Source organism: Amphibalanus amphitrite, unplaced genomic scaffold, assembly GCF_019059575.1.
Source record: "Amphibalanus amphitrite isolate SeventyFive unplaced genomic scaffold, NRLGWU_Aamphi_draft 000250F_arrow, whole genome shotgun sequence".
NCBI lineage: Eukaryota > Metazoa > Arthropoda > Thecostraca > Balanomorpha > Balanidae > Amphibalanus > Amphibalanus amphitrite.
The window spans coordinates 2428-21870 of record NW_024881745.1 but is presented as its reverse complement, the minus strand read 5'-3'; the positions used below and the strand labels follow the sequence as shown (position 1 = coordinate 21870).

At 48.5% G+C, this 19443-nt stretch overlaps 1 protein-coding gene across 1 annotated transcript; it reads right to left on the bottom strand.

The window, feature by feature from the left end:
- Positions 1-628: 628 nt before the first annotated feature.
- On the bottom strand, positions 629-18909 carry LOC122386399. Its single transcript, XM_043375569.1, has 8 exons — positions 17639-18909; positions 10795-11013; positions 10236-10376; positions 5377-5517; positions 4819-5063; positions 4272-4470; positions 3692-3908; positions 629-2274 (listed from the first exon to the last, which is right to left on the bottom strand). The coding sequence occupies exons 1-8, from the start codon at positions 17732-17734 to the stop codon at positions 2060-2062; spliced, it is 1473 nt and encodes a 490-aa protein (XP_043231504.1). The 5' UTR covers positions 17735-18909; the 3' UTR covers positions 629-2059.
- Positions 18910-19443: the final 534 nt, after the last annotated feature.

Genomic DNA, 19443 nt, shown 5'->3' with positions numbered 1-19443 from the left:
TATGAACCCGTTGACTGGTGCCTTTTTATATCATTTTGTGTATAGGAGCAGTAATACCTGTTGGTTCTCAAACTAAACGGAACGAGAAAGGCGTCCTGTTTACATAAAAAGCTGTTATTGTTGTAGGTATAGATGTAGGCTGGGACAATCGGTCTATCTCATGCCTGGCGTCTCTTCGTTCTGAGTGATGTTTATGCGACTCGTGTGTCTATTATCTAGGGATATTTATTACTCTATAGTTTTGTGAACGTGGTGAATGGTGTCTACTGTGTATAAGCATTACACTGTAGTGAAATAAACGGTACGCTATTTAATCAACGAACAGAATGGCTCATTGAACCACGCAAAGCAGTAAAATCTAAACGCTTGCGACTGCAGTTACAGGCAAATAGATGGAATACACTGCCAAATGAAAGGCAATACCGTCACGCGAAGGGCACGAAAAACATTTTATCGTATAGCTGCAGCAGTTCTAATGTTGACAGGAGCAGCTGCTTGGTACGGTGCTAGGCCATCTCACCTAGTTCATGGGATGCTGTTCGGACGGGCTCCCTTCTCAACTGATATTCAGTTGGCTTCGACGCACCGCCGAAGGTGATTGTATCTCCGGGCACGATGCCTACTGACTGTTACTGGTTTATTTTTGTCCTCGCTATAGGCAGAAACAGGCATGTCGTAGCAGGTCAGATGTTCGCACGAAAGGCAATACACGCAGACCCACGCAAACACTTTTTGAAAACAGGCACAATAGATCACAGCGAGATTAGTGTTGACGCTTAGGCAGTCGTACATGGTCGCTTCCACGTGAGGCATTGATCACTAAACAGTGAACACACAATAAATGTTATCGGGTTTTTCACACGTGCACCAAAAACATGTGCAGGGCCGCACTGGTGCGGCTGATCTGAATGCTAAGTAAAAACAAGAATAAATGGTGAGGGAACTGCTGCATACCCGCATTTAGAGTTGCTTACCTACTCGCCTGGCGGAATTGCATGGGTTCTCGGCGAGCGAGGGCAAACTTTATTTATAGTCACCGTGCTTTATGGTACGATGCAGTGCAACAGTCCTGCAACTGCAGCCACACAATTTAACAAATTTGAGCGTCGTCATCAACTGACAATGGATATGGCACAACTCAGTCTCGGCCCCCGCCGAAGTTAGTCGGTAGCACTGCTGCTCCACGGCGTACATTTCCTACCAGCCCATAGGGTTTACATGTTAAATGGCCTGTTTTCGGCGAGCGATATCTCGGTCAACCTTTAAAGGAATCAATGGTTCTTAGTCTCAAATGATAGATCGATGAATTTTCTTTCGACAATTCCTCTACCATTTTTCACGAAACCCAGCCGATCTTCTACGGCGTACAGGGTAAAGATTTCTCTGCACGCCAGCACCCGCGATCCGGCTCTCCGATCGTCGGCGCGCGGTCCTCGGTAGCGCAGTCGGTAGCGTACCGGGCTAAGGATCCGAGGGTCGTGAGTTCGAATCCTGGGAGCGCCGCGTGATTTCGGCTAGAATTGAATGATGTAGATTCTTGAATGTTTGCATAATCAATTATTAATAGCTAATTGAATGTATCTGCCCACTAATCGGCCCCTAAGACCTTTTATTTAAGAAATTTAATAAATGAATGTCACGTGCGCGTCACGACTGCCAACCATAAGCGCTACCATATTCTAGTTTGAACTAATTTTTTGCTGGTCCCGACCACATATAGTATGTTTTCTAGTAGTTATACTAGAAATTCCTACCAAAGTTCGTCCTACCCTTCACTCAATATACCCTGCTCAGTCTGCCTTTCTCTCTGACATGTACTTACCTAACTAGGCATTTCGTTTTATCTAAATGGGATCGGTCTTACATACCTACCTATCTGTCATTGCTTGATCCCACTCGTGACTCTGAAGGTGTTCTTCATGTTCTTCACTGCCTCACAACCCACCACGGCACACAAAGCACACGATGACCAGTGATCACTGCACTGCAGGCACTGCACTGCATTGCACTGAGGTGGCGCATCGCGTTGCCATGGAGACCCAAGCTGCATTGTTTCTCGTTACCATGGCGACCCAAGTGGCGGCGCCTCTGGACAGCTATCACCAAAGATGGCTGCGCACAACGTGAGCACTTGGCCAGTAAGCTGTCGAAGATATTTGTGCGTTGTTCTGTCAATCACTGACGGCTTCTTTTTGCACTCGAAGCCTCCCATTTCACATATTCGGTAGTGATGAACTAAGCCGTAGTGTTCTCCCACGGACATGGCTTTGAAACCTGAAAAGACAAACTGAGCTGATGTCACAATATTCAAAAGCTTATTCAAAATTCAATTCAAAGGCATAAATGAAGGTGAAACAGCATCAAGTTTCTGAAATGCGTTTTTAATTGGTTTAGAAAATCATTCAAATTAAATGTCAAATTATGTGGCCATACGAAGAATGGGCAAGAAGTAGATCATTATACATTTTGCCATTTTCGATTCCAGACAGCGAGACAGCGAGACGGCGCTGCAATGTCCATGTGACAGGGAAGCAACCGCGCGGTTGCTGACGAATGTTGTGCTAAGAGGAACGAAATTTCATGATATAATCAGACGAAATTTAGCATGATATGACTGAGGAATGAGACGAGGCTGCCTGCTGAGTGCTGACATATAGTCATTCAAGAAGAGCAGAAAAGAAAAATGACAGAGGATCTATCCTCAACAATACAACAAAAGTAGCCCATATTGATACGTTTCATGACTCGCGTCTATGGTAACACGCCCCAGCGCGGCGGTCGCTTATAAACTATGTACGAGGGACAGGGTTCACCCGCGGCTCGTATTCGGGCCATTACCATCAGATCGGACAGTGATACGGACACGTTCCGCTTTCCACGGTCAGCAGCGGAATGACAGGGGACCGCGGGAATTGCTATTAATCGAGGTCAATGTTTAACGACTCTGCGACCACCTATATGACCTATTAACAACGTCCGTGCATCGGTGCTAGTGGCCATTGCCGTATACTGGCCGAAGTGGTAGCGTCTGTCTATAACTAAACTAGACATCACACCATTGAATGGAAAACGATGCCGCAGTTATGAGTAAACATAAGCCGGTCCCGTAGCTCAATTGGTAGAGCGTTGGACTCCGCGTGGCGTTCCCGGTTACAACAGTCCGGGTTCGAAGCGCGACGGGCGCTTGATATTTATGGGCCTCCTGACAGGTATGGTTGCGGTTGGCCGTGGCGGCAGGCCGTAGCCAGGCGAAGTCAGTGAGGGGACCGGCCGTGCGCGGCTATGTGCGCACGTTAAACTTTGGCCTCTAAATTCTGCCATAGAACTGGAATTGCGCGATCGGAGGGTAGAGGGCAGTGTCACCGCAACAAGCTTCGCTTAGCGGTGGCTCTGTCCTTGTGAATCCTTCCTTATAGCAAAAGGTTCGGACTAAATTTATATATAAAAAAAACATTCACTTACAAGAGTAGGTAAATAGTAAATACATTTGGTATACCTATTTCTTCCTGAGATAACTTCTACTATGTTTAACAAATAACATTACTTTGGATGGAAAAAAGTAAATTCAAAAAAGTAATTCCTGTATGACGCTACCACTCACAGACCGATGTCACCGTCCCCCCCCCCCCCTGTGCGGGGTGGGTGCCGTACCGCCGGTGACCCCCCCCCCTCCAGCCGACGCTCCTCTCACCTGGCACGTGCTGCCAGACCTGGTGGTTTCCCACCTCCACGGCTCGCTCGGGCGCCACAAAATACTTGGAGCGCGAGAAGAAGCGGAACGGTTCCCGCATACGGCGCGTCTTGAACAGGGTGATTAGGTAGGGGAAGCGGCGCTCGCCGGCTGGAGAGAGCTGCAGCTGCTCCGCCACTGCTGTGTCGTTCTCCCAATATAGGTAGAAGAAACAGTTCTGCAATGACAAAAGGACACTTTAGGTCTTCAAACACTTTAGGTCTTTAGGACACAAACACTTTAGGACACTTTAGGTCTTCAAAGGACAAACAGGTCTTCAGCGGCACATGTTGGAAGTGCAGCAGCTGTCCTTCCATTCAAGCTTGTTCATGCATGTTCATCCATCAGCCTTTACAGTGGCTCAGTACCTATGCAATCCCTCCCTCCCTCCCTCTCTCTCTCTCTCTCTCTCTCTCTCTCTCTCTCTCTCTCTCTCTCTCTCTCTCTCTCTCCCTCTCTCTCTCTCTCTCTCTCTCTCTCTCTCTCTCTCTCTCTCTCTCTCTCTCTCTCTCTCTCTCTCTCTCTCTCTCTCTCTCCCTACCTTGAACACAAAGGAGCCATAGTTAGCTCGCCGCCGGCTATCCAGCAGCTCAAACATATCCCCATAGCCGAGGTGCTGTCGCGGTACAATGTACTCGTCTACGTCCACGAGCAGCGCGTACCGGTACCGGTACATGGAGCGGTACACGCAGTCGTTGAGCGCTGCGAACATGTTTTCGGTACGAATCTCCTTCTGTGACCTGGCGAGAGGGGGGGGGGGAAGGCAGATGGTAGCGCGCCCGGGTTAGAGACCGGCAGGTCATGTGCTGTTGGTGACCGTGTTTAACACGGTCCATAGATTTGTGTTACCATAGACTTGGATTAGAAGGATGTATGTGAATATGAACATAATGATCGGAACTATCTCAGCAATATCGAATTGCAAAGCGTGACGTAATAGGCAGTGTTCTGTAGGTATACCGTAAAGTGTATGCTTAAAACCTAGCAAAACCAAAGCATATATAAGCAACCAGAAAAGATGCACTGAGGTGCACCTCGACCGTTCCTAAAACCAGCACTGTCCGTCCGACAGCTATCCCGTCCCTCACCTGAGCTGCATCTCCCACTGGATCACGGTGGCCACTCCGCGGCTCTCGTAGAAGCGCAGCACCCTCTGCACGTCAGCGCCAACCGTGTGGTTGTAGAACACAAAGTGGTTGACGCCCAGCAGCCGGTGGAACTCGATAAACTCCACCAGCCACACGGCGCGGTTGAACTGGTAGTGGAACGGCTTGACGCACACGGCGAAGTCGCCCAGCCGCTCCACGGACGGGTCCAGGTCGGACACTGCCACCTGGTGGTGGCCAAAGGAAACTGGGTGAAAGGTAGCGCCGAGAGCGCCTACATGCATTTTGAACGAGCGGGAAATACGAAATGAAACTGGTTGAAATTTTGAGTTTTATCCTCTTTAATGATATTAATCAAATCTTAAAGATTTTAGCTTTTTAAAGCAAGCATCAACGCAATGGTCTGCTAGCTTTTTTAAAGAAGTATGACCTGTGCATTTGGTAGACATCTAGATTTGATATATCTACCTGAATAAAAGAGTGCGCTTATCATGTTCTGTCGGTTAACTGACAAGAGTCATGCCACAATCATAGACTCACAGTAGCCGGGTTGGGATCGTCCAGTTTCTCCACCAGTGACACCCTGAGCGGGAGTCTGTCGGTGTTACAGAGCACGAACCGGGCCGTGTAGGCCAGGCCCCAGTTCTCCCGGATCACCTTGTGTTCGGCGGTTACCGTCTCCTGCCGAGGGAAAGAGAGAGAGAGAGAGAGAGAGAGAGAGAGAGAGAGAGAGAGAGAGAGAGAGAGAGAGAGAGAGAGAGAGAGAGAGAGAGAGAGAGAGAGAGAGAGAGAGAGAGAGAAAGAGAGAACAGGTCATGTAGGCTGCCTATAGGCAGAGAACAAAGTGTCAACAGCCGAGAAAAAAATAGACCATCAGTCCATCAGTTGCCGAAACGGAGAACAGACTGTTCACTGACCAGAAAAAAAAATAGACGTTATCTGCCAAGAGTAGCCTACCTACTGTCTCAGGTCCAGGGACAGCAGAGTAACTGATGCCTACCTATAAAATTATAATGTCAAGAGAGAACAGGGAATGTGATCTGCCGGGACAGAACAAGACTGCTAAATGTCCCGAAGACCATAGGCGGCGGAACGGGGAGGGCACCGGTGCACCGTGCGCCCCCCTTTGATTTGGGCATTTTAACATAAGCCCTATGGACGTTGCATGGAAAGAATGGGACCAAAAGTCGGCAGTGCCCCCCCCCCCCTTAACCCTCGCCCGTATAGGGGGGGGGGGGTCGAACGGACCCCCCCCCCATGGTTTTTCGCAAATAACTCGCGTAAAAAGCGGCCGATCGCGACGAAACTTTCAGTACCCTCGCGTTAATCAATTTTACACCTACCCTGACAATTTCATGACTCTGACCCCAATGACCTTTGACCTGTGACCTACTTTTCGAGACCATGTTTGGCCGGAATCGCGATTCGGCGTATATCGGCTCGCATTTGCCGCGCGTTTGCAGTCTTTTCGTGGTTTCAAGCGTTCAAACATGTGATATGATGTTGCCCTCATGCATCAGGGTGGGTGTCAAGGTCACCTGAAGGTCAGGTCAGGTCATTGACCTTTGGTGACCTCGGGTGACCTCGGTTCACTTTTTCGAGTTTTACATGTTTCTAGGCTAGTTTTTGGAGCTGAATTCGAATTTAGCAGCCATTTGAACATTTACGAAGCAGTTTTGGTGCCTTCGTAACATGTTACGAAGCTGTCAGAGGCGGTTGACACCTACTAGGAATACCCGGCAGGACCCCTACTGGTTGACCTGACCTAACCTGACCCGACCTGGACTAAATGCATTAAGACATCATCTGTGATCAAAACTAACATGATATTCGTGATCAGCGCCCCGAAAAACCCCATAGCAGTCACACTTTACGACGTTCTAACGGGTCCCGATTTTCCGACTTTTGGGTCATTGACCTGACCTGCAAGGTCAACCAATGACCTAGGACCTTAAAATTAGGTATCATCGGCTTCCTCTCGTCACGGGCAACACGCTCGTTTTTTCCGCGAAGCTCTAGCTCAATCAGGGGCGAAACGGCAAGGGGGGGGTCCAACGGACCCCCCCCCCCCTTATACGTTCGTGGCTGGAAAAACACCAATACGGGCGAGGGTTAATTGAAGGTGTTCCGCCGCTACTGCCGAAGACAATTCAGACAATCCAAACTTGAGAGAGAGAGGCGGCACAGCTACCCCATCCCTCCTTGAACCGCTATCCACTGCCCTCACGGCTCTAAGGAGCTAATCAGGCACACTCAGGATTTTTTTTTTTTTGCAGCTAGAGAGACTTTGCGACGTATTTCGCTTTTATAAAAAAATGTCTGTAGAGGAACGAAGGAGGCATCATTGAATAATTCTATAATCTGCCTACCGTCTATCAACTTTACCGCTTAGATCACTGATTACATTCCATTGAATTTATTTATCCTTGAAATATAAATCAATATCAACGTGTCGGTGATTCACCTCAGTACGATTCCAATTCAATTCAGATCAATGAACCAATCGATCCACCTTATCAACTCAGATGGAAATGTAATTCAGTTGCTTGTTCCAGAACACTATACTTATTTTGTAAATAAATTAACCCTCGCCCGTATTGGTGTTTTTCCAGCCGCGACGTATAAGGGGGGGGGGGCCGTTGGACCCCCCCTTGCCGTTTCGCCCCTGATCAAGCTAGAGCTTCGCGGAAAAAAACGAGCGTGTTTCCCGTGACGAGAGGAAGCCGATAATACCCAATTTTAAGGTCCTAGGTAATTGGTTGACCTTGCAGGTCAGGTCAATGACCCCAAAGGGAGGAAATCGGGACCTGTTAGAACGTCGTAAAGTGTGGCTGCTATGGGGTTTTTCAGGGAGCTGATCACGAATATCATGTTAGTTTTGATCACAGATATGATGTCTTCATGTATTTAGGCCAGTTCGGGTCAGGTCAGGTCAGGTCATCCAGTAAGGGTATTCGTAGTAGGTGGCAACCGCCTCTGACAGCTTCGTAACATGTTACGAAGGCACCAAAACTACTTCGTAAATGTTCAAATGGTTGCTAAATTCGAATTCAGCTCCAAAAACTGGCCTAGAAACATGTAAAACTCGAAAAAGTGAACCGAGGTCATCAAAGGTCAATGACCTGACCTGACCTTCAGGTGACCTTGACACCCACCCTAATGCATGGGGGCAACATCATATCACATGTTTGAACGCTTGAAACCACGAAAAGACTGCAAACGCGCGGCTAATGCGAGCCGACATACGCCGAATCGCGATTCCAGCCAAACATGGTCTCGAAAAGTAGGTCGCAGGTCAAAGGTCATTTGGGTCAGGGTCATGAAATTTTCAGGGTAGGTGTGAAATTGACTAACGCGAGGGTACTGAAAGTTTCGTCGCAATCGGTCGCATTTTACGCGAGTTATTCGCGAAAAACCAATGGGGGGTGTTCGACCCCCCTCCCCATTACGGGCGAGGGTTAACCCTCGCCGACACAGGCCATTTTGCGTCCTTCGACGGCACAAGGGGGGGGGGGGGTTGGTACGACCCCCCCTCGCGTTTGGCCCCTGATCGAGCTAGAGCTTCGCGGAAAAAACGAGCGTGTTGCCCGTCACGAGAGGAAACCGATGATACCCAATTTTATGGTCCTAGGTCATCGGGTGACCTTCCAGGTCAGGTCAATGACCCGAAAACCGGGAAAATCGGGGCCTGTTAGAAAGTCGTAAAGTGTGGCTGCTATGTGGTTTTCCGTGGTGTTGATCACGAATATCGTGTTAGTTTTGATCAGAGATGATGTTTTTAAGCATTTAGACCAGGTCGGGTCAGGTCAGGTCAGGTCAACCGGTAGGGGCTGTGACGGGTATTCGTAATACGTGTCAACCGCCTCTGGCAGCTTTGTAACATGTTACGAAGGCACCAAAACTACTTCGTAAATGTACAAATGGTTGCTAAATTCGAATTCAGCTCCAAAAACTAGCCTAGAAACATGTAAAACTCGAAAAAGTGAACCGAGGTCACCCGAGGTCACCAAAGGTCAATGACCTGACCTGACCTTCAGGTGACCTTGACACCCACCCTAATGTATGGGAGCAACATCAAATCACATGTTTGAACGTTTGAAACCACGAAAAGCCTGCAAACGCCCGGCTAATGCGAGCCGACATACGCCGAATCACGATTTCGGCCAAACATGGTCACGGAAAAGAGGTCACAGGTCAAAGGTCATTGGGGCCAGGGTCATGAAATTTTCAGGTAACGTGTAAAATTGATCAATGCGAGGGTACTGAAAGTTTCGTCGCGATCGGCCGCTTTTTACCCGAGTTATTCGCGAAAAATCATGGGGGGGTCCGTTCGACCCCCCCCCCCTTATACGGGCGAGGGTTAACCCTATTAGTGGCAGGGGGGGTTGTTTTCATCCACCCCTCAGGTTTTTCGGGAATATATCCAAAACCGCTGAACCTACGATGCTGAAATTTTTTGACTTTTCCTAAAACTAAATTGGGCACATTCCCTGAAAATTTCAAGTTCATAACTTTACCAGGGGCGGCTCCAGAGCACTGGGAATTGGGGGGTCCTATTCGTGAAGCGAGTCATTTGGGCGAAGATCACGATGCTGATGTATTATAACTGTATGCACCAGTTTTACGAACAGTGAATGAAAGGTATCATGTGATAACATATACAAAGTTATTGTGCATCCTCTTTTGACACGTTTTTGCCGTAATAGGCGGATCCAGGCGTCCAAAAAGGGGGGGGGTATGTTTTACCTCCCAACATAGGTGCCCTGACACCGCCTATGCATGACCAATACAATTGTAGTCGTTCTCTCATAAGAAAATTGTAACATAACAAAACCATTACCACCCTTTTTAGAAACAGTATCAAAAAAACCTTATTTACTATACTTGTTATGTATCCCCAATCTCAATGATCTGTATCCGCCTATGATTTTTGAAAATGCATATTTTAGGATCCATGTGAACGCCTGATTCATTCTCTATCGATCGGCAAAAGTTGCGTTAAGATTGGTTCGGAAACCTGGCCGTGATAAACAGTCTAAAATGTATCTGCAATTTGCCCGTTTTTACCCCCCTCTATTGACATTTTTTTTTTTTAGAAATGTAGATCACGTTGAGCGAAATCGAATGCCGTTTGAATTTTGAAAATCGGCCCGTTAGATCTCGAGATATCAGGGGGGGGGGGTCGTAAACAGCCCCCCCTGCCACTAATAGGGGTAGCCAGGAGCCTGCCACTAATAGGGTTAAAGCGCGCGATGCAGCATTACAAAGAACAAACAGATACTGTGATTGGCATACTTATATAAACCGACGCGGGAACTACCGTTGTGAGTCACTGTGATATATCGAGTGGGCTCCCTCGCAGGAGGCGACTCAGTCCCCACTCATGTGAAGTCCCTCACTTTCGAGCCGTCGCTGTAGTGCAGGACGCACTGCAGGGCGCGGATGGTGCGCGGAAGACGTAGCCGACCCGTGGCGATAATACGAACAAACTTCTTATCCAGTCGCCTATCGAAGTAGGCGGAGAAGATGAAAAACTTTCCCTGTCGGTGAGCAAAGAGCACACAATATCTGTGAATGAACTGACGTGGCTTTGGCCAGCAAGGTAAAACGTTATCCATATCACGTCGTTCAACAATGGGTGCAGGAAATTCTTTCAAGTTTCACACAAATTTTGACAAAGTATTATCATTTAGGTACAACGTCAACTCAATTCGTCCCTCCTGCATTTCAAAGATGTTGCAGCGAAAAATGTATCTTTTTAAATTCTTTTCTCAGTCGAACTATTTGCTGATGCCCGAAAAGCAGATGATGTGCCATAGACGATGCATGACACCCACCAGCGAGTAGATAACGTTCTGCACCATTGACGTCACATATAAGTGACGTCACCAACTCACCACTGAGTTAGGTGACGTTCTGCACCACTGACGTCACATCTAAGTGACGTCACCAACTCACCACCGAGTATGTAACGTTCTGCCATGTGCTGCGCAGCCCCAGATAGGGACGCACGGCCTCATCAGCCGGCAGTTGACCGCTGGGCAGCGCTCGCGCCACCAGCACGGCCCCTCTGCTCTGCCCCTCGGGGAGTGGCGCCGGCTCCACCTTGACGGCGTGCACGCGGCTCCGCCCTCCCGATACTAAAATTGCCGGGGGAGTGGTGAACTGGGGCTCATCCTGCCAAAAAAAGGTGGGGTCAGTCAGAAAGCTAGACGGGTCAACACGTGGAGGTTAGAGAAAAAAGCAGGACCCAGGAAAATCGAAAGATAATAAAGTACCCAACAAGATGATATTTTTCAGATAGGATGATACTCGTATTTTCATTTTGTGCAATATATGTATTTACCTAGCAGACGGCAGTTGCAGTTGCTGCCACGTTTCGTCACTCACCAGTCAGAACGGGGGGGGGGGCGGGGGGCGGAGGGTGTTAAATGTTCCCAGCAGACAACTCGGAAATCAATTACCTACCCCAGCGAGACGGGCAAAAACCTCAATTGCCCTCGGATACGCCTCGGACAATGAAGCATGTTTCGGCGTTCACCCTCGGGCTACCGAAACGCCACATCATGCAACATATTTACTATTGCCCGCTACCCAGCACAGTATTCATTTAATTTTTCATTTAATTAATTACCTCGAATTATGTGACCTCGAATTAATTACTCATTTAATTAATTCGAGGTCACATTTAATTTTACTTTTATGTGACCTCGCCAAAAAAGTTGGCCACTGGCGATAGTGACCTCTGGAGAGCTGAGCTACTATTAGATACCTTATCGGCGCCAATTTAGTGGGTAATTGCTATCGGTCGTATCTGTGGCACGCGGTCCTGTGTAGCAATAGCTGTCGTAACACACTGGTTGCTTTGAGGCAGTGGAGTCCGCTACGTTGTAACCATCTCAACCGTCGTATATACTGGATAAACATCAAGGGTGGCGAAAGATGCCGATTGGAGTACTGCCTGCAGGTGCACAGTGTGGACCCTGAAGGACCTGACATTAGATATCCTCACCAAACACGAGAAAACTCGAGCCCCACCAAATCCTTATCATGCAACAAGCCAGACAACATTTAAACGGGTTACACACCCATTATAAATCCGAGCAAAATCAATATAAATTCGATACAAAGATCCGAATCGAGGCTGAAGAGGTGGCTTATGTTTGGATTGAATCCATAGTCAAAATCGTAGAACATTATATTTACAAAGTAATAACAAGACCACCAAATAGTCACTAAACATACCAAACTGCACGTAACAATAACATGAACGCCCGTATTGCTACTAAAATAACTGAGCGGCGCTGTTGGCGGCGTTGCGGTCCCTGCCGGTGGGTCATATTTCAATACCCTCCCTTGTGTTGGAATTGTACCGCTCCTTACAGTATGTGCTCGTTATCGACCGTGGAAGGCTCGCCAGGCAACACGGCGACACGCAATGACGGGCAGGCAGCGTGGTAACTATACGAGACCCACCTCCCCTACGGAGGGTCAGCCCTTACCCGACCCCGTGACCCGCTCAGACGGTCAGTGTTCGTTTCGTGACATGTGACCTTCATCTGATGAGTGACGTGTCAGACCCGATACTAGTCTCAGTGACCTCATCATCGTATGGGTAGGTAAATCCATTCATCAAAGCGACACAGCCGGTCATTCCGGCCAACCCATTGTTTCCACATGACGTGCAAAAGCAGTGGGCGAGTAAAAATACGAATGAAAATACGCTTCAGAACAGTGAACGCTACATTCATGGAACACTCGGCTTCAGCATTTCAGTGGACAACGAAAATCCGGATGAGACGTGTTGGTTCATCCCTTAGCCCTCGCGGGCCCGGAGGAGGGGGGTCGTCCCCCTCCAGCAGAACATTGGCGCTAGCTCCCGAACGCTTAGGGATAGAAAAAAAAACGAAACCCTTAGTCAGGGGCGGAGCTTCCTATTCACTTGGTGGGGCGGCTGCCCCATCAACTTGCCATTTTGCCCCACCTAAGCGTTTTGTCCCACCAACTTAAGCCGATTTGCAGGACTTTACTGCTTAGCAAACCAGTGTTTTTTTCGCATTGAGGAGCTTTGAAATGTCTGTGTTATGCAAAATATTATCTCTGTAATGAAAATAACTAATTTATTGTCGTATTTTATCGAACTTAACAGTCGGACGTTGTAGAATTCACAACTTTTTGCCCCACCAACTTTCCTGGAAAAGCTCCATCCATACTCTTCGTACCCTTTTCCTTATCAACTTCATATCTTCTTGAGTTTAAAAAAGGACCTAGCCCCCTTTGATGACGCGACAGGATCGATTTTTCTAGACCCCTGCACGGCAAACTTCGGCGTCATGGACGGGAACTTCAAATAGATGCCAAAATAAAGGATTAGATGTAAAAATAATTTATGCGCACGGTTGTGTTACGTCTTACCTAGGTAAAAAATGATTTTGGTGACCTGAGGTCAGACCTGAGGTCAACGGCTGGGGTTTTAGTTTTTCCCAAATGATTTTAACAAAAATGGGCCTAGAGCTCCGGCAGTGGCACCAACGCATTTGTCTTGTCAAGCCGCTTCGAAATTCGAATGACATATATGTATGCTTTGTTTGGAAAAGGTCAAGTTGTGACCTCATGTGTGACTGAGCCAGCGACTGATGCGGAGGTTGACGCTCGCAGCGGTGATGCCGATGGTGTCGGGGGTGACACTGCTGCCACAGACGATTTGTCGGCCATCAGCGAGCTGGCGTACCAGAGCTGGACACCCCGGTGATCGGCGAACTCTGTACTTTGCCCGCCGCAACATTTCGCCCAATATCACGCGGAACGCACAGCGTGGTTTCAAACTGTGATGCGTGCCGCGCAGTGGACCCGGCACCCACTAAGTGGCGTGGCGGGGAGCTGTGGAAGTGAGACCTTGCCATTGAGTTTACACACTACCGCGATCAGTCGTAGGTGCTTATCTGTCACTGATTGCGATCCGTCGTGGTGTTGCGTGTGGCGCCCACTACGCGGGTCGGACTCGGGCAATGTGACGGCGCAGCTGAGGCAGATATTTTTAGAGCATGGCTCCCCAGTCGAACTGCTGGCGGATAACGGCACCGTATTCCGTAGCCGGGAATTTGCAGTGCTCGCTGCGCTTCAGAGCAATGCACCGGTCAACTGGGAACTCGATTGTGGAGCGGAACCACAGGTCGGTGAAGGTCATCGCTGCTCGCACCCAGTGCCCTGCGTCCCGGGCTGCACAGGTGTACAATGCTTCCCCTCATGATGGTGCATCGACGGCGTCATCCTCCGGAAGTCAGACTCTGGACTGTAATCGCCACGCCTCGTGTGGATTGTCCATGACGGTAATACAATACAATACAATACAATACAATACAATACAAGTGTTGCGTGCACCTATTCTGCGCGCGACCGAGTTCGCCCAACTGCCGGGAACTGGGAGGAGGGCCGAGATTGTCCATCACGAGCTGCCCCGTACCGTGATGGGGACGCAAGGCGGGTCGGAAGCCCGGGACAAGGTGCACCCTCCCTTTGCGTGATCCTTGATGGTCAGGAGGGGGACGTAGCTTAGTCAGTGTAACTAGTTAGTCAGTGTTCAGTGTACTTTGTTCGTCCAGAGGAGAGGGGACAATGGCGTGTCGCATTCAGGGCCGCTGGCAAATTTTAGGTAAGTTTATAGGTAAAGACAAATTACGAACACATTTGTGTACCTTTTGACATAAAAAAAAAATAAAAAATGTAATTTTGGTGACCTAAGGTAGGTCAGGTCAACGACCCCAGGTGGTTTTTTTTAATAACTTCAACAAAAATGACCCTAGAGATACGGCAGCCAACGCATTCGTATTGTCAAGCCGCGTCGACTAACATAATTGTTTGGAAAAGGTCAGGTTTATGTTGACATCATGTGACGTCGAATGACCTTTAGTTGACCTTGGCAAATCAATGGTCGTACTTATATGATGGATTCATCAAGCTTTTGATCAAGAATCTGGCATCTATTTTGCTCTAAGCATTCATTTGGAGCCTCCGGATAGCAAAATTATCTCAATTACTATTACTAACTTGAATCAGTGAAATAGCCTCCAGCAAGGATTCAGTGACCTCAACTTTGGAGCAGCCTTTTATCGTAAGATGTGAACCACAAACAGGTGCCTGATAAGCTTTAAAGCATTTCAAAACATCTCTGAATTTAGCATACAAGATATAGGTACGAAAAGTGCAAAGTTTGAGGTAAACCTTGAATGTTGAGCACATCTTCGAAATCATCCCATTCTTTTAGTTCATTTCACACCGATTTCGGGCGTTCTTATGCATCATGTAATCCTCTGAAACACTTACTTTGAGATCACTATGCACACATGTGCCGGTTTTTGCTTTTGACGATGACCTCTGACGTTGAAAATCGACCTGAGGTCAAACATTTTATGTGCTTTATTGAATCGTCTTGTAAAACCTTTCGTGTGGTACCGCTTTTGTTCCCGTAGTTTTCCTTATTTACGGAGTTAGCCCCGGGGGGGGGGGGGGCGAAAACGCCCCCAGGTGCGGTGGTTGAGATAGCCCCCGGGCCCGGCCGGGTTAATGTCGTTTGTAACATCAACCCGGCTATCCATGTATCAACCCTCGCATGTGTAGGGGGGGGGGTCGGATGGACCCCCCCATGGTTTTTCGCGAATAACTCGCGTAAAAAGCGGCCGATCGCGACGAAACTTTCAGTACCCTCGCATGATTGATCAATTTTACACCTACCCTGAAAATTTCATGAGCCTGACCCAAATGACCTTTGACCTGTGACCTCTTTTCCGAGACCATGTTTGGCCGGAATCGCGATTCTGCGTATGTCGGCTCGCATTAGCCGCGCGTTTGCAAGCTTTTCGTGGTTTCAAACGTTCAAACATGTGATTTGATGTTGCTCCCATGCATTAGGGTGGGTGTCAAGGTCACCTGAAGGTCAGGTCAGGTCATTGACCTTTGGTGACCTCGGGTGACCTCGGTTCACTTTTTCGAGTTTTACATGTTTCTAGGCTAGTTTTTGGAGCTGAATTCGAATTTAGCAACCATTTGAACATTTACGAAGTAGTTTTGGTGCCTTCGTAACATGTTACGAATCTGTCAGAGGCGGTTGACACGTACTACGAATACCTGTCACAGCCCCTACTGGTTGACCTGACCTGACCTGACCCGACCTGGTCTAAATGCTTAAAGACATCATCATCATCTGTGATCAAAACTAGCACGATATTCGTGATCAGCACCCCGAAAAACCCCTTAGCAGCCACACTTTACGACTTTCTAATAGGTCCCGATTTTCCCGACTTTGGGTCATTGACCTGACCTGGAAGGTCAACCAATGACCTAGGACATTAACCCGCGCACCGACGGGGGTCTGCGCCAACTTAGTACCGACGGGGGGGGGGCGGATGACCGCCCCCCCCTGAGATCTCGAGAACGAAGCAAGATAGCGACAAGCGGTAAACGGCATCGGATACGCACGGCCAAGATCTACAATTTTTACTAAGGTCATTTTCAGGTCAGGTCAAAGATGACGTCACAGGGGTCGAAAAAGTCAAAATGGCGGCGCTGAATATGGAGAGAGTTTTTCTCGAATAACTTTCGAATTAGTCAAGATAGGAACAAACTAAGGGCATCATCGTGATCCTCTCGTCAATCCGCATCGAATGATATATATGTTGACCTCGAAAGGTCAAGGTCAAAGGTTGACCTCAGGTCACGTGACCTCGAGGTCATCATGTATATCATTCGATGCGTCTTGACGAGCTGAACATAATGAGACCATCCACGCGTCTGTATCTTGTTCCTGTACGGAGTTATTGGCCAAAAACCTTTGGTGACCTTTGATGACGTCACATGACCTCACAGCTGCCCAACAGCAAAACAGACCTCAAGGTAGTGAAGGTTGATCGTATATGAAGTCATGTATGGTATATGGGGCCATTCCGACCCGTTTTAGTGGTAAAAACAGGGAGTTGATTTTTCCCCCATTGACTTATAATGGGGAGGTCGCGAAATTGACCTGACCTTAGGTCACCGATATCAAAATTCCGAGATATACAAATTGTAGCTACTAATGACCTAATAACATCCTGCGACTTTCAAAGGCCTCCGACATCTACTGTAGCTCTGGCACGGTGACAAAGTTGCAAAAAAGTGACTTGAGGTTGGGTCATTCAAAGTGACCTGGTGACCTGACCTTGAAAGGTAGGAGGTTCAAACTTGCACACCATGTGTAAAATTGATAAGGGAATAGTCATACCAAATTTCGCGGCGCTACGCGCCGCGGTTTTCCCGCTATTCGCGAAAAACCTCAGGGGGGGGCGGATATCCGCCCCCCCCCGTCGGTGCGCGGGTTAAAATTGGGTATCATCGGCTTCCTCTCGTCACGGGCAACACGCTCGTTTTTTCCGCGAAGCTCTAGCTCGATCAGGGGCCAAACGGCAAGGGGGGGTCCAACCGACCCCCCCCCCCCCTACACATTAGAAGCTGGCAAACACCGCACACATGCGAGGGTTAATAAAACATTACTTACACGCTATGCTTATCTTTTTATAAAAGATAAGGAGTGTGGGCTCTGAGTCTGGGAAAAGGAACTTCAGACGCGATTCATCGATATATTATTCTGAGTATTTCTGAAGAGAAACCACACCAAACTACTCTCCTCTTCTTTCTCCCATTCGCTTTCCCTCCAACTATCTCCTCTGGCCTCTCTCTCTCTCTCTCTCTCTCTCTCTCTCTCTCTCTCTCTCTCTCTCTCTCTCTCTCTCTCTCTCTCTCTCTCTCTCTCTCTCTCTTTCTCTCTCACCTGTGAGTTACCGTAGATAAAAACTGTGACCTTGAAGACGAATATGCCGGTAAGGATGCAGGCCAGCAGAAGCTTCTTTCGTAGGTGTATTCGCATCTTGTCTTTTTGTCGAAGATCTAGTTATTGTGCTGCGTCAATGTTACGCATCAGGCACCCGGCAGACTTGCACAAGTACAACGTGGTGAGAATGCGCGAATGTTCAGAGGATGGCACAGCTGCTCGTCAAGCTGTAGCCTGGCTGAGGATCGATGTACCGGGCTGTTTTTATCAGCATCGGTGTTGTCACCAGTTTTGCTCGTGTCCTTTATTTATTACCTCACCAGTGACGACAGCCGACCACCAGCTGACTTCAGATCCCATTTCCACTTCACTGGAGTTTGTTAAAATATACTTGACTTGTGATTATGCGCACGAGAAGTATGATGGCAGGACGTTACCGCGTTCTTTTTCCTCCGACATGCATCGTGCCGACGTTTTCAGTGCATCGTCAGGTCACTCCTCACACGATTGCAGCTGGTCAGGATGACTCTAGGCTCTGGAGTTAGTTAGTGGCTTTTTATTAAGCTAGTGCAAACGTAACGACGTTGTCTTGCTCTGAACGGAATGCTCGGTCAGATCCAAGCATTTGGTTCGATTCTGTGCCGACGGAGGTCTATGAAGGTGCACTTTTCACCACTAACCGCTACCCCGACTTCACGTCGGCCGAACTTCTCTCATATGTCAAATCCGTCACACTAACAGCCCTCTCAATGGCTCAGAAGCGCTACGACCGCCTAAGAGGACCCGTCAAATGACACTAGCTGTCCGTTGGGGTGGTTGCAGCCCGACTTCTGAGCTCTGTTCTCTGACGCGACAGCTGTGCTGCTGATAGGTACCGGCTGTGTAACACCCCTTCACACAGTGTTTAGACAGGTTATACACGATGGGTAGAGGCCCGGTTATCAGTTAACAGTTATCATGCAGGTGGTCGCCGATTGGAGCTGGGAACACGTGGATGTATCTCACATTGTACGGAAATCAGCAGCGTTCGTACGGAAATCAGAAGCGTCCGTACGAAAATCAGCAGCGTCCGTACGAAAATCCGTAGCAGAAGAACAGTGGTAATCTCGGAGGCTGCAGAGCACCAGCTGCAGATATTCCGGGTCTTACGAGTGAGCTTATTAGACCGAGGAGTGATGCCCCGGTCTTTCACAGACACCAGTGTCACCAGTGACACACCCCAGCACCGTCACCAGTGACAGGTCGGCACCGTCACCAGACCAACCGCGTGCTCGTCCGTCCAACACTGGCGTTTGCGCCGATACGGTGTTCACGCCTGTACCACAATCGCACTGCCCCCGTCCCCCTGCCCCCACCCCCCACCCAGTGCCCGCGGGGGGCAGCCCGCGCCCCGCGCGCCGAAACTCCTCAATCGATATGGGTGGTATCACAGCAACCCTCGTGGACGGTTTGACGAACCTGCGCTGCCACATGCGGAACGAATGGTTCGCACGGCGAATAGGGCAGACGGCTGGCTTCGTGCATGCTTTCAGACTGGCTAATTGTAGACCTAGTGCTATGGATTACCATTAGGTAGGTATAATCAATAAGACAAAGTTGCATAAGACATTGTATTGTATGAATGCTGAATAACATTATCAAAATGGAAATATGTGGATGTCGGTTGACCTTTGATAGATGTACGATGTTCTCCCCATGCGTTGTGGCGATGTGTATAAATCCCTTACTCCTATCATTTCGTAAATTAATTTGTTACATATTTGCGCAAATAAACAAACGGAAAATTTAGATAAATTTAATTTAAC